At 47.3% G+C, this 14,302-nt stretch overlaps 1 protein-coding gene across 3 annotated transcripts in view; it reads left to right on the forward strand.

Moving 5' to 3' along the window:
• NIPAL3 (NIPA like domain containing 3) overlaps positions 1 to 14,302 on the forward strand; it is a 49,014-nt gene that overhangs the window by 18,051 nt on the left and 16,661 nt on the right. For 2 of the 3 annotated variants that reach the window (XM_059135728.1, XM_059135730.1), the window contains exons 3-6: positions 5,702 to 5,770; positions 7,322 to 7,493; positions 10,360 to 10,419; positions 12,985 to 13,130. In XM_059135728.1, coding sequence (XP_058991711.1) covers positions 5,702 to 5,770; positions 7,322 to 7,493; positions 10,360 to 10,419; positions 12,985 to 13,130 — 447 coding nt within the window. The remainder of the gene's footprint in view (positions 1 to 5,701; positions 5,771 to 7,321; positions 7,494 to 10,359; positions 10,420 to 12,984; positions 13,131 to 14,302) is intronic. The other variant, XM_059135729.1, reaches the window with a different exon arrangement.

Raw genomic sequence — 14,302 nt, forward strand, 5'->3', positions numbered from 1 at the left:
TCTGTTCATCAGCCCCCCCCCCATTTATATGTTAAAGCCCTAAACCCCAGTGTGATGTTTTGGAAGTAGGACCTTGGGAGATAATTAGGTCATGAAGGTGGGGCCCTCATGAATGAGATTAATGCCCTTGTAAGAAGGGACAAAGAGGGAGATAATCTTTCTCTACCATGTGAGGGAACTTGAAGATGGTGTCCAACTGCAGACCAGGAAGAGAACTCTAAGCAGGAATAGAATCAGCCAAAACCTTGATCTTGGACTTCCCCCTCCTCTAGAACTGTGAGAAGTAAATGTTTGTTAAGTCACCCAGCAGACAAGCACTGCATGATTCCCCCTCTGTGAGCTGTCTACCAGAGTCAGACTCAGAATCAGAGAGGAGGATGGTGGTTGCTGGGGCAGGAGGGTGGGGAAACGGGAGTTGCTACTCAACAGGCATGAAGTCTCAGTTACGGAAGATGAACATGTTCTAGAGATCCTTGTGCCTGTAGTTAACAGCACTACACCATACACCCAAGTTGTTAAGGAGGTAGATCTTATGTGACGTGTTCTTACAATAAAGTTATTTTAAGAAACGAAGAATGTGGGCAGGGCTCAGCAGCAAGGGCTCATCTTTGCTCATATAGTATCATCTGTGGTGTTGGGCTGAAGCCGGGACTGGAGCTGGAGAATTCAAGGTGGAATCACTCATGCCTGGAGCCTCAGCCAGGTTGACTTACTCAGCTGGCCGTTGGCTGAGATGGCTGGGCCTGTCTCTTCTCCGGGTGTCGACCTGACCCACTTGTGTATCTGTTTGGTCTTCCACAGGGGGCCTCTCTCTTCTTATGGATAGACTGGACTTCTTTATATGTGGTTGAGTTCCCTTCTGTGCAAAAGTAGAAGTTATGGGGCCTGAGCCCAGAAGTCCCCCACCCTCAACTCCATGTCATGCTGTTGATCACAAACCCATCCAGATTCAAGTGGTGGGAGGGAAAGTTCCCCCCTCTTGATGGGAGTGGTGAGAGAAATGGCTGGCGGCCATCACTGCGATTTACTACAAATGGTAACCCCAACTTGGGGACAGTGTAATTGTGAAGGTATAATGGCGAAGGTCTTGCCTCTCTACCAGGTCTCCACTGACACGGCCCAGTAGAAGGGTGTTTCATTGCTGCTAGCTGGGGATAGAAGACCAGGCTCCCCGCGTGGACTCTTCTCACTCTGTGGGGCCGGGGCAGTAGGGGGGAGGGCATGCCTCATCCCTGGACCTCAGATCCCTCCTTGGCCTTCTCTCATAGTCCCAGCATGTGAGTTGAGGAGCCCCGTGATAACCATGAAAGGTTGGAAATGTAGGCCCCCTACTTGGCTTACGCTGGTGTGGGATGGGTGGGTATCATTTTCTTTTCCTGTGATGTTTGGAACAGCACTTGTCTTAAAGTTTTCTGTCTTGCTTGGTGGCTCGTCTCCTGGTCTTTTGACTAAAGAGCCCATGCTCTCTTAGAGCTTTTTTGTCTATACCCGTTGATACTCCCAGTTTGCCCGCTTCTTCAGCTGCAAGTTTGAAGTATGTGAGGTGAAGAGAAGATCCAGGGACCCCGCCATGGTGCTGTTCCTCAGGCCCCCAGCTCCCCACCCTGTCTGCCTTCTTCTCACCTTTCGGAGTTGTCTTGTGTTTCCTTTATATATAATGTCCAATTTATATATAATGTCCAATGCAGGAAGCACAGGGAAAAGTAAGTCTACTCCATCTTGCTGGAAGCAGAAGTTCTATAATTTGGTTTTTAAATTGAAAGGAATAACAGAATTTATTGTAGGTAAACAGCACTGAACTATTTAAGAGCATAATCATATAATCATAAGTGCAATTTATTAAACTTCTAAGAATTTCCTAGTTCCTAGTAAGGTTTTGTTTAAAAGAAACTAGATTCATGAATCTATTACTTTTATGGCAAATAAATTTTTTTTAAGAAATCAAAGTGATACAGGTAGCCTTTTTTTGTCTGTAGAAGCCACCTCTCTAAGGAAAGAAAGAAAGAAGAAATAAACATTCATGTTTACTAGGAATTGAACTAAGTATATACATGTTCCCAGACTGTGTACAGTGAAGCATTGACTCAGGCTCTGTGGGGCAAGTAACAGAAACCAGCTCTTAAGCAAAAAAGACTGCGGGACTGCTCCCAGAACGGAAGGAAGAGCTAGGGAAGCAAGCTTCTGGATGGCTCCTGGGGCCTGACTTGCTCAGGCCTGGTCTTGGGCAGCAATGAGCCCAGACTTCTTTCAGCCTTCAAGCTTCTCTATTCAAGATTTGGGACACCTGGAGGGCTCAGTCAGGGAAGCATCTGAGGCTTGATTTCAGCTTAGGTCATGATCTCCAGGTTTTTAGATCGAGCTCCATACCAAGTGCTGAGTGTGGTGCCTGCTTAAGATCCTCTCTCTTCCTTTGCCCCTCCCCCACACTGGCAGACTCTCTCTGTCTTAAAAAAAAAAAATAGTGTGTGTGTGTGTGTGCACACGTGTGTGCACGCACACGTGCATATGTGTATGTTTATATACATATAGATCCAGAAAGGGTTTCTGGGTCATAGGCCCATCATGGTCCAGGAGAGGATGAAGCACTTGGAATGACAGTCCCCACAAGACCATACAAGGGGAAGTTGGGGGCATGGGAGAGTGCTTACAGCAAAATCAGGGTGTTATTACCATAAGAAAAAGAATGTGGTTAAGACAGCAGGTGTGAGCATCAGAGATGTCTGCAGACTAAAAGTTCTAGAGCCTTGTAGGTTTGGGACACCTGGGGTGGACAAGGAGGACCTACCTGTAGGCCTCCAAGCAGTGGACCGAGGATCCAGCGTTTCCCAAACTCACTTAACCATGTTGTGCTTTTTGCCTCAGAGCTCCATTCACCTCTCTAGGAACCCAGTTAGGGAAACCCTGGCCTAGTTGATCTCCAGTGACCCTTTGAGCTATGAGGTCCTGTGATCCTACAGGACAGACATGGCTTCTGCTTGATTCTGTCTGAAAAGAGACAACAAAAACACATAGAACAGAGATGGCGAAGGATCAAGGAAGTATAGCTCAGGCTATGAGAGCCATCTTGGGAAGAAGTGGAAGCCAGCTCCCTTGGGTCCATGAGATGCCCTCAGTGACCTTCTATTAAAGAGTTGCTGTATGAAGTGAAATGAATATAAGTCCGTTTCCTGCGTGCCCTGATCCTTCACTTGCTTTTCCTTGGCAGTCTGTCCCTGACCCAGGGCTTAAGTGAGGTTATCTGGGCCACCATCTACATTTTCCAGACAGGGGCATACAAGCCTGATGAGGGGAAGGGACTCATCTAAGGTCATGCTGTGATGAGACAGCAAAGCTGAAACTAGAGCCCATGTTTCCGGGCTCCCCGCTCAATGTCTTTCCTTTATTCTGCAATGCTGCACCTTGCTGGGGACAAAGTCAAGGACAGCCATGGTGGTTTCCATCCGTAGACACCCCCTCCCTCCTTCTACCCTAACTCATAGCCAACTGCCTTCTTAGTTGTCTAGGCCCTCAGCATTCCAGGGAAGAGGGGAGAAAAGGGGACAGAGGGTTGACTTCCTGCCTTATGCTTGCTAATTATCTGTCTCTCAGATGAACTGCAAGACTGTGTTTGCCTTGTTTACTCTTGGTTTGCTAGCACCCAGCCCAGGCCTTGCAGAGCTGACCAATTTCACAGGGAGGGCGGCCAGGTGGGGGAACCTCTAGAGCAGAAGGGGAGTTGAAAAAGGCCCATCCTGGGCCGGGAGGATTCATATTTGGCTAAGAGAACATTCTTTGGTGTTTAGTGGTGAAAAAAAACCCTGGAGGGCTTGTGGGGGAAGTAGCATAGTGTGGTTTCCATGCTGAGGCAAGTGCCCTTTGACTCGGCAGTCTGGTTTCCATGCTGAGGCAAGTGCCCTTTGACTCGGCAGTCGTCCTAAGAATGTATCCCAAGGGAGTAATCCTCATAAATGTACAAAAATGCATGTAGTAGATACTCGATCACAGCAGTGTTTAAAAAAAAAAAAAAGAAACGGCCCAAGTATCCAACAGTGGAGAAGCAATGATATAAAATATAGCGTATCAAATGACGAGTTATTTGGTATTTATTAAAAATGATGACTTAGGGGCACCTGTGTGGCTCCGTTGGTTAACAGTCTGACTTTGGGCCAGGTCATGATCCCAGGGTCCTGGGACTGAGCCCTGTGTCAGGCTCCCTGCTCAGTGGGACGTCTTCTGCGTCTCTTCCTTGGCCCCTTCCCCCCAACTCACGCTCTCTCGCTCTCTCATTTCTCTAAAATAAATAAATAAAATCCTTTTAAAAATATTTTATTTATTTGACAAAGAGAAATTCAGCAAGAGAGGGAACACACGTAGGGGGAGTGGGAGAGGGAGAAGCAGGCTTCCTGTGGAGCAGGGAGCCTGATGCACGGCTCGATCCCAGGCCCCTGGGATGATGACCTGAGCTGAATTAGAACACTTAAGAAGAGGGAACAGAAGCAGGGGAAGTGGAAGAGGGAGAAGCAGGCTTCCCATTGAGCAGGGAGCCCAATATGAGGCTCCATCCCAGGACCTGGGATCATGACCTGAGCTGAAGGCAGACACTTAACAACTGAGCCACACAGGCGCCCCTACAATAAATAAAATATATATATTTTTAAGTGATGAATTAAATATGCCCGATGGGAATGTGTTTATAATTTCTTTTCTTTTCTTTCTTTTTTTTTTTTTTAAAGATTTTATGTATTTATTTGACAGAGAGAAATCACAAGTAGATGGAGAGAGGGAAGCAGGCTCCCTGCTGAGCAGAGAGCCCGATGCGAGACTCGATCCTAGGACCCTGAGATCATGACCTGAGCCGAAGGCAGCAGCTTAACCCACTGAGCCACCCAGGCGCCCCGTGTTTATAATTTCTTAAGTAAAGGAACAGGTTATAAAACAGATTATAATCTTATTTTTGCAAAATAAACTAACATTGCCATTCATATCTGAATTCATGAACAGAAAAAAAATTTACAAGAACAAGAAAAAAGTTTATAAGAACAAAATGTCTGGGTTTAGCTCTGGGTTTAGAATTACAGGTGGCTTTTCTGTTTTGTTGTGATTTTTACTCTTCCTGTCATTTCTTTGTATTTCCTGGTTATTGTACGATGAATATATGCCTAGTAATTGTCTTTTGAAGTTAAAAGAAGATGCCGTGCTAAAGAATCTGAACCTTATTTTTAAGGTGACAGAAATTAAAAGTTTATAAATGAAATCATTAAAAATGCCAGGAGCAAATTAGCCAGTTTAAAGGGTCTCATTGAGACCCCTCTGGGAACATGAAGAGTCCATTGATTAAATGGCAAATAGTACCCCCATCTGTGTTTCTCTTGTAAATTCCGGTTTCTGAATGTTGCTTGTGTGCACAAGACTGCACGAGTCAGTACAGTAAGGAAAGAGCAGAGCAGGTTTAGGCCTTATCGGGTCATTGTGACCCTGGACCCAGGACAGTTGCTTTCTGGAAGTGTCCAGCTCAGGACGGTGTTTTGTAAACCAACAAGGCAGCCGCATTAACCTTGAGTAGTAAACGGTAAAACTCCAATAGCAGGTCTAGGTTGTGGCTTTGTGGCAGATGTCTTTCTGCTTTTGTTTTGGGACAGCGAAGGGTGGGGTTTCTTCTGTGTCCCTGGGGCCCTTTGGCTTAGACCCAGCTCACATCTGCTCCTGGGAACTTTCCTTGCAGGAGAACTTGATCGGAGCCCTTTTGGCCATATTCGGGCACCTTGTGGTCAGCATTGCGCTTAACCTACAGGTAAGTCTCGGTCACGAGCACTGTCTGGGGACAGAGATACAGCTGGTCAGCTGGGGGGTCTGGTGCGGGCCCAGCTGCCTCCTTGCCATGGGACGTTGCCCCCACTCCACTCCTGGGCTGCCTTGGGCAATCCCCTGTGGTTGTTCCAGAATCTCTCTTGATTCTTTGCCCCCACGTGATCCCGTACCGCCCTCAACTCTAATGACCGCGTACTCCGTGACTTAGACCTTCCTGGGGTGCTCTGGAGCTGCTGAGCTGGTCCACAGCTGTGGTTTGGCACACGCCGATAGATTGGGGAGCTCCTGAGGGCGCCCCGGAAACTGGTTCCATGGACATGTGTGAATTGGGTGGCAGCCATGGTGATGGTTGCTGCGCTGGAGCAGTTTTTAGCCGGTGGGGGACAGGAGTCCGTGTATAAATGCCCAGGCTGCCATCCTGTGGTCGCATGGCTCTGAGCTGGTTCACAGGGTTTCCCAGTGGGTCCCCCGTGGGATGAGCCCCCCTGCTGCCCAGGGCACTCATTCTGCACCCTCCACTGGTGTGCTCCCTTCTCCGGCTCACTTTCCCACTCCCTTACGATGTCTCCGGGAATCACGTCCTCCTAAGTCCAGTCTCAGGGACTGCTCTGGGACCCCCTGACCGAGGTTTGACACCTGCGGACGGGTTAATTCCTACAGCACGCTGGCCCACTCCTCTCCGCCTGCACTGCCCAGCTTTGGGTTGTGGAGAGGCGCCCTCCCTCCCTGGATCAGAGATGAGAACACACACGAGTAACCCGGTACCTTTCAGCGCTACGCACACCCGTGTGCCCAGAGTGTGCCTGTGTGTTTTGGAGGCTGCATGGTCTTCTGGCTTCTTGTCGGTTCATGCTTTGCGTTATACAGAGCAGTCTCTGCTTCCGCATCCGCTCGGATGCAGCGGATGCAGCTCGGATGCAGCTCCCATCACGGTCCTTCCCCCTGCAAGTGGGAGCTGTGGTCCGCTAAGTGAGCATGACTGCCTTGCTCCTTGGTCACCTCCCTACTTTCTATGTCCCAAGTACACATTCCAGAACAAAGACTATTGGCCTTACCTGGGCCAAGTATCCACCTGAGGGAGGGCAGGGTCCACGGATGCCCCTGGGACTGCCCAGCAGAGTTAAGGCTCATCTATAGAAGGGAGTGCAGCCAAACAGACACCCTGAGCATGGGGACTTTGGGGCACTGCTGTTAGAGGAAGATGCTCGACCTAAAACCAGGGGAACCTGGGATGGCGTCCTCGACCCCTGCTCCGGCTCCAGACTGCACACTGCCTGTGCTGTGCATTAGAAATGCACATTTCCAGGTCTCCCCAGGGAGTGAGTGTCTGGGGCTTCCCGGCCAGTTTGAGAACTGCTGTCTTAAGAGTGACAGCCTGGTATTGAGATCAGGATGGCTTGCCTCTTCTCTGAGCTGGAACTCCAAAAAAACACATCTTCCCAAATAAAAGTGGGTGGTAGATTTAGGATACAGATGTCATAGCCTCTTTTTCCCAAAAGCTCTGGGCAAATCGCCTTCTTTCTTGGATTTCTAGAAGTACTGCCACATCCGCCTGGCAGGCTCCAAGGACCCCCGAGCCTACTTCAAGACCAAAACATGGTGGCTGGGCCTGTTCCTGATGCTGCTGGGCGAGCTGGGAGTGTTTGCCTCTTATGCCTTCGCTCCGCTGTCGCTGATCGTGCCCCTCGGCGCGGTCTCCGTGATAGGTAAGACCGGGGTCCCTCCCTGCCGCTGCTAATCCCTGGGACCCACACACCTGGGCCGCCACCATACTCAGCAAACAAAGCAGCTTCTGCTTGGTAATGTCACTGACACTTACAAAGGGCTTCATACACGCTGGCCTAGTACAAAGCGCTTTACAGATATTAATTCCACTCCTCCTTTTTGAGGGTGACAGTGTCACGATCCCCACTTTACAGATGAGGAACTAGGGGTACAGGGTGGCAGGGCTGGGGTACAGGATGGTCTGGCTCCGTGATCTGTTTAAGACTCAGAAAGTTTATCAGAATTGCTTTCTATTCCCACTGCAGAAGGAAGATACAAACATGAAGCTTTCATCCCAGCACTGTCAGGACAACCTGAGCTTCCGTAGGATTCAGACAGCTTTTACCCTCTAATAGACATGCCTTCCACTGAGGCTCTGATCTTTTTGCATCAGCTGATATCATGTCTGAAGCATCGGTCACTTTCTCACTTGCCGTTTCTCTGTGATCTCTGTAATCCCCAAACCAGTGTCTCAGAGCATTTGAACCAAGGAAAAGATAAAGGAGCTTTGATGTTTGTGTTCTGCAAATTAAATAGCATTAGGGAAAAAAAATAATATTTTCATCTTAAATAAAAGATGTTAGTAGATTAGTGAACACAGGAGCGGGGACCATGAACTTGCGCTGAAATTGTTCCCTTCTGCTTGCTGGCAGGCTCCACATGGCCTAGAAGCACTTCCCTGCTCTTAAAGGAAAAAGTGGCATTTTGAGTAGTCTTTTTCCTTCTGGAGTTAAGAGGGCGTCTTCTACCCCACAGATAAGGGCAGCAACCATGCGCCCGGCCTGTGCCCGTGGCAGACGTCATCAGTCAGGCAGGGGGTCCCTTGGTGAGAATTCTCAGAGTTCCAGGCAGTCCCCCCAATGACCAGAAGTTGGCAAAGAAGTGGAAACCTGTTGCTTTTCCCGATCCCATGAAGAGTCCCCCTCTTTCTTTCTTTTTTTTTTTTTATTTAAAGATTTTTATTTATTTATTTGACAGACAGATCACAAGTAGGCAGAGAGGCAGGCAGAGAGAGAGGGGGAAGCAGGCTCCCCGCTGAGCAGAGAGCCCGACGCGGGACTCGATCCCAGGAACCTGAGGTCATGACCTGAGCTGAAGGCAGTCTTACCCACTGAGCCACCCAGGCTTCCCTGAGTCTCCCTCCTTCTTGACCTGGGTTTTGTACCCTCACGGCCCACAAGACGAGTGAGGTCCTCCAACATGCTGTGTTTTTATCCACACAATATTGTTGTAAAATATAATCTGACCATAGACTTGAGGGTCCAGGGGTAAAGGCTGACTGGGCGATGGGCATGAAGAAGAGCTGATGTAACGAGCACTGATGAGTCACTAAGTCCTGCCCCCTGAAACCAACAATACAGTATACATTAGCGAAGTTGAATTTAAATAAAGAATAATTTTTAAAATAAAAAATATAATAGTTTTAATAATCTAGTAATAATAGTAAAATATAATCCGAGTGCCTTTAGTTGAGGCGAGTAGTTTTCCCCAGTCCCAACCTTTCCTTGTGTTCTCTGGCCCACTTCCTACGTCTGTATTTTGGGCCCGCCCTGAATGGGATTGAGATTCATCCTCTGCCCGCAGCTGACCTCTGAAAAGGCTTCAGAACCTTTCCTCACAATGAGAAACAGGCGATCGAGTGACAACGTGCTTTAAATTGTTGCCTCCGACTTAATACTTTAGTAATTCTCACAACCAAATTCTTAAAAATAAGAGACTGAAGTCGAACGATGGATTCTCAGGCTCCAGCAGCTAGAAATTGAGGGGCTCTCGGAGCTTCTTAAATCACCCAGTAAAAAACAATACTAAAAACAAATAATAAAGTAATCGCCACCATTTGTTGGGTACCTATTACTTATCAGTCACTATCCCAGGTACTTCAATAATAATAATAAGTCAGTTATCAAGTATTTACTGTGGACACATGATTTACATGCATTATCTCACTGAATTGCCCTTAAAGCTCAGAGAAGGGGGTGCTTTCAGCGGTGTGCTGATGAACCAACCTTCAGGGAGAGGGAGAACATGAGAGGAAAAAGAAGAGGATAAGGCAGTCGGGGAAGGGTAGGAGGGAGACAGAAAGGAGGGAAGGAAGGGGCAGAAAAGTGGGAAGACCCCACGTGTAGTGTTTCTGATTTATACGGTGTAGAGACCGCCACCACGGTTGCCCATGCGACAGTGGGTTCCTCGGTATTTAACAAGCAGCAAGCTGGCCTGAGCTGGATCCAAACGGAGACTCGCAGGTAGTGACTCACCCCAGAACACACAGAGCTGAGAATAGCCATCCAGGTCTGTTCCCAGTAATGCCAGCCGCATCCCTCTAGGCAGTGACCAGGAAGTCTGAGACAGAGACAGAAGAACCATGGGGAGAATGTCAGAGCTAGTCACAGCAATGGAAGGATCAAGGGCCCTGGGGTCCGGCAGTCCTTACCAGTTGCATGGCCCTGACGAGCACACTCACTTCTCCCAGCCTCAGTGTCCCATTTTTCAGATGGGAATAATAACGGCACCCACCTTGGGTAGACATGCCAGAAATAACCTGTGCAAATGACCTGTCACCCTGCAGGTACTCCACATCAGTGCTCCCGGACTCGTAGAAATCCTCAGGAAGACTCAGAGAGGAGCCTCCCTTTCTGAGATGGGATAAGAGAGGAACCAGAAGGACTGAGTTTGGGGGAGCAGGAGGGAGAGGGTAGGAAGTACCAAGCCCTAAGGCAAATGAGTCTATCCTAGGGCCTAGGCAATGGGACTCCACTGGACTGAGAGCAGCCTCCATTTTCTTTTCCTTGTGCTTTTATTTTTTTGTAGCTAGCGCCATCATAGGAATCATATTCATCAAAGAAAAATGGAAACCCAAAGACTTTCTGAGTAAGTTCACCGATTTGAGCCCATGTTCTTAATTCTGTGCTTGTGCTATTTTGTTTTGTTTTTTCATTATAAAACCAGCTCACCCCAATTTAGAGATCATCTGTCTCCTGCCCCCTTCTGTGCTGTGTAGTCCACCCTTATGAGGCTCCTGAGAGCTGGGATTTTTAATTGGTAGTTCCCAAATCTGGCTACACAGCAGAATCATCTGTGAGACTTCTTAAAAGGAGCTTGATTTCATTCTACTCAATCAATATTTATTGAGCATCCATTGTTGGGATTTTAGGAGGCCTGATAAAAAGCACCCTCTTTACCTAAATGAGTTCCAAAGCGAATGGGAAGCTTGGAGGTCAGGAGTCATTCTTTATTACTTGTATAAGCTGGATTAGAGCTTGCAGGTTAAACATGCAGCCAGATGAACTTGCTCATGCAGCCAGGTTTGGGAACCACTGTTCTGAATCATGGGTACAGGATGGGAGCAAGTCAAAGAATCTTTCACTGAAAAAAGAAGAGTTAATATATGATGCCAAGACCAAAAGACTCAGAGTGATTTGCAGTAGTCCTGATGGCACAACAGGGTAGGGGATGCAGGGGTAGCTGGGCTGGTTCTGAGGCCAGTGTAGTTTTATGTCCTTTCCAGGATCACTCTAGAAAGTCCTGGTATAAGAAACATGCTAGTTCAGGCAGTGCCCTATGCGAATTTTAAAAAGATACCCCCTTTGGGCATCTGTGGTTCCACTGGCACATGCCTTGGTGAGCAGAGCATGGGCTAGATTTTAGCCCACGGGTTAAGGTGCTTTTGTGCAGTGAGCAACTTGTACAACTGTACATGGCTGTCCTCCCTAAAGTTTTTTTAAATTCAGCAGTCACCCAATGCTAGACCTGTGCTGTACACCACAGGCATAGAGATGAGTAAGATCTTTCCCTCCCTGAAGAAAACAGACTCTTGTATCTTAGCACAGGACTCATTATTGAGTTTCACCGTGGTTCATTCATTCATTGAAAAACTGAACATCTGTTTTGAGGGCACCTTATGAGGCCTAGAATGAAAATTAAAGATACAAAAATGTATCACATTTTTGGGAGACCATGGAATGAAATATGTAGATAGTTCTATCCAGAAATATCCAGAGGCTTGTGGTCACTGTGTGTAGCTCAGAACTCACAGCCCTTCTCAGCTTGCCCAAGTCTGGGCTGGACTTCAAGAGGCTTTTCACGAAATCCACAAGGCTCAACTGGAGTGTGACAGGACCCAGGGAAGAGTCAGGAAACTCCCAGGCCTCCCTAACAGTGTCCAACAGGTCTGTGGAATAGAACATTGATAGTCTTTGGACCGGTCCCTTGGGATGAGATTAACTTGCAGATGGGAAATGATAAGGTCATTTTTAAAAGGTGCATGGTAGGCTCTGAAGGTTTGCTTGTGAGGTTTTGTTGTATTTGGTTTTTTTAATATTGCCCATAAAGTGATTCTGACTTTAAAACCTTCCCTGTAAAATGCACACTGAAACCATGATTCAGTAGCAGAATGGCTGCTGTGAAGGAGAAAAAGAGGCAGTTCTACTCTAATGCTCTCCCAGCAGGAATGGAAATGGAGTTTGGAAAACAATTTGACAGTAACTACGAAGCTGAAGGTCCACCTGTCCCCTGACTGGGGAATTCCCACTCCTAATTTTACACCCAACAGAAACAGGGGCAGTGTGTTTTCCAAATGACAGGCACAAGAATGCCCATAGCAACAATATTTGTTATAACCTTGGGGAGCATTCAAACGCCCATGAACAGCATATGGATAAATACAGGTATGGATATGGGAAGGGATAAATTGTGTTCACACACCGTACGGATGTGAGAATGAAGGAAACACCCCTATACTCCATGCGAAGATACAAGTGAATCTCACAAACTCACAAACATCTTACGTGAACACAGACACAAGAAATCATATAGCTCGAGTCCACTTATAGAAAGTTCAAAACCAGGCCAACTCCCAGTGCTGGCAGAAGTCAATGTTACCCCAGGGCTGTGGTCTAGTGATTGGAAGGGGACACAAGTGAGGACGTCGGGGTCCTGCTAATGTTCCCTTTCTTGACCTGGGTTGTGGTTACACGGGTGTGTTCACCTTGTGAGAATTCGTGGAGTACTTTTTGGCATACATGCTATACTCTCGCTAAAATTTTTTAACATTAAATGTAATTTATTTTTAAGATTTTATTTATTTATTTATTTATTAGAGAGAGAAAGCACAAGTAGGGGGAACTGTAAAGGGAGAGGGAGAGGCAGAGTCCCTGCTGAGCAAGGAGCCCACACAGGGCTCGATCCTGGAACCCTGGGATCATGACCTGAGTCAGAGGCAGTTGCTTAACTGACTGAGCCGCCCAGGCGTCCCTAAATGTTATTATTATTTTTTTATGAATGTTATTTTTAAAAATAACAATAAGGGAGATGATCTATTTGTGAGGTGAAGAAAAACCAAGATTAGCAGGTCATCACATGTTGCTCTAGAAACACATACAGGCCTGAAGCTTGCACCTGCAGTGAGCCTGTGACAGCCTCCCTCCTTCCCTGCAGGGCGCTACGTCTTGTCCTTTGTCGGCTGTGGTCTGGCCATCGTGGGCACCTATTTGCTGGTGACATTCGCCCCTAACAGCCACGAGAAGATGACAGGCGAGAATATCACCAGGCACCTCGTGAGCTGGCCTTTTCTCTTGTACATGGTAAGAGAAGCCCTTGGTCCTACCCGTGATGACAAGAGGGAGTATCAGGTCCTAGAACCCAGGAACCTGAACCTCCGGGAATAGGGGATTCGAGTGAGGCATGATGTATTTCCCAGCACTGAAGACCATGCTTGTGGGGAGTATGGAGTTCATGGGAAAATGCTTTTTTCACTTACGTTCTAAGTAATGTCTACATCGGCATAGATAATATGATAATCTTAGTTTTTAGTTTTGGACTGTAGGTCTGTCGGTAGAATGTGTCGCTGAAGGACTGGATGGAAGATCAGCACTTCCATCCATGGTTGTCTCTGGGAGCTGGAATTATGATTGAGTTTTCATTTCACTTTTGTCTTTATGCACCATCCAAAATTTCTACAGGGAGCATTTAAGACTTTTATGGTAAGAAAATAGTTAAATTTTAAACAGTAAAATTTGTGTTGTTTATTTATTTTTTCCCCGATATCCCACAGCTGATAGAAGCTGATAGAAACACAGGAGACTCTAAAATGGTCTCCTAAACTCCCAGGCCCAGTTATGTCCCGTGTTAGGTCTACAGATAAACTGATGGAGGAAGCATGTAAGGTATTTGAGCAAGCTACTGCTATAGATTCCTATTCCCAGCCAGGCACTATGCAAAACACTTAAAAAAAAAAAAATTTTTTTTAAGATTTTATTTATTTATTTGCTAGACAGAGATCACAAGTAGGCAGAGAGGCAGAGAGAGAGAGAGAGAGAGAGAGAGGAAGGGAAGCAGGCTCCCTGCAGAGCAGAGAGCCAGATGTGGGGCTCAATCCCAGGACCCCGGGATCATGACCCGAGCAGAAGGCAGAGGCTTTAACCCACTGAGCCACACAGGCACTCCAGTGCAAAACACTTTCTTACATACCATCTCAAATCCTCCCAACCGCCCTGTAAGGTAAATGTTTTTCTCCCCATTTTATGGATGAGACAGTTAAGCTCAGGGAAGTTGGCTGACTGCCCTGAGTCCCATGAGAGCAGAGCTGGATTCGAGGCCGGCTTGGCCTGCTGATGAAGGTGGTCACTGTTTCTCCTCTGACACGAGCAGCCTAGCAGTGCTCTACAGGCCTGGAATGTTCTTTCTCCTTAGTTTGCTCATGAGGCAAGGAATAAATTTCTCCAGGATTGAGCTTGAGTCACCTCCCTGCCTCTAG

Source organism: Mustela lutreola, chromosome 10 (assembly GCF_030435805.1).
Source record: "Mustela lutreola isolate mMusLut2 chromosome 10, mMusLut2.pri, whole genome shotgun sequence".
NCBI lineage: Eukaryota > Metazoa > Chordata > Mammalia > Carnivora > Mustelidae > Mustela > Mustela lutreola.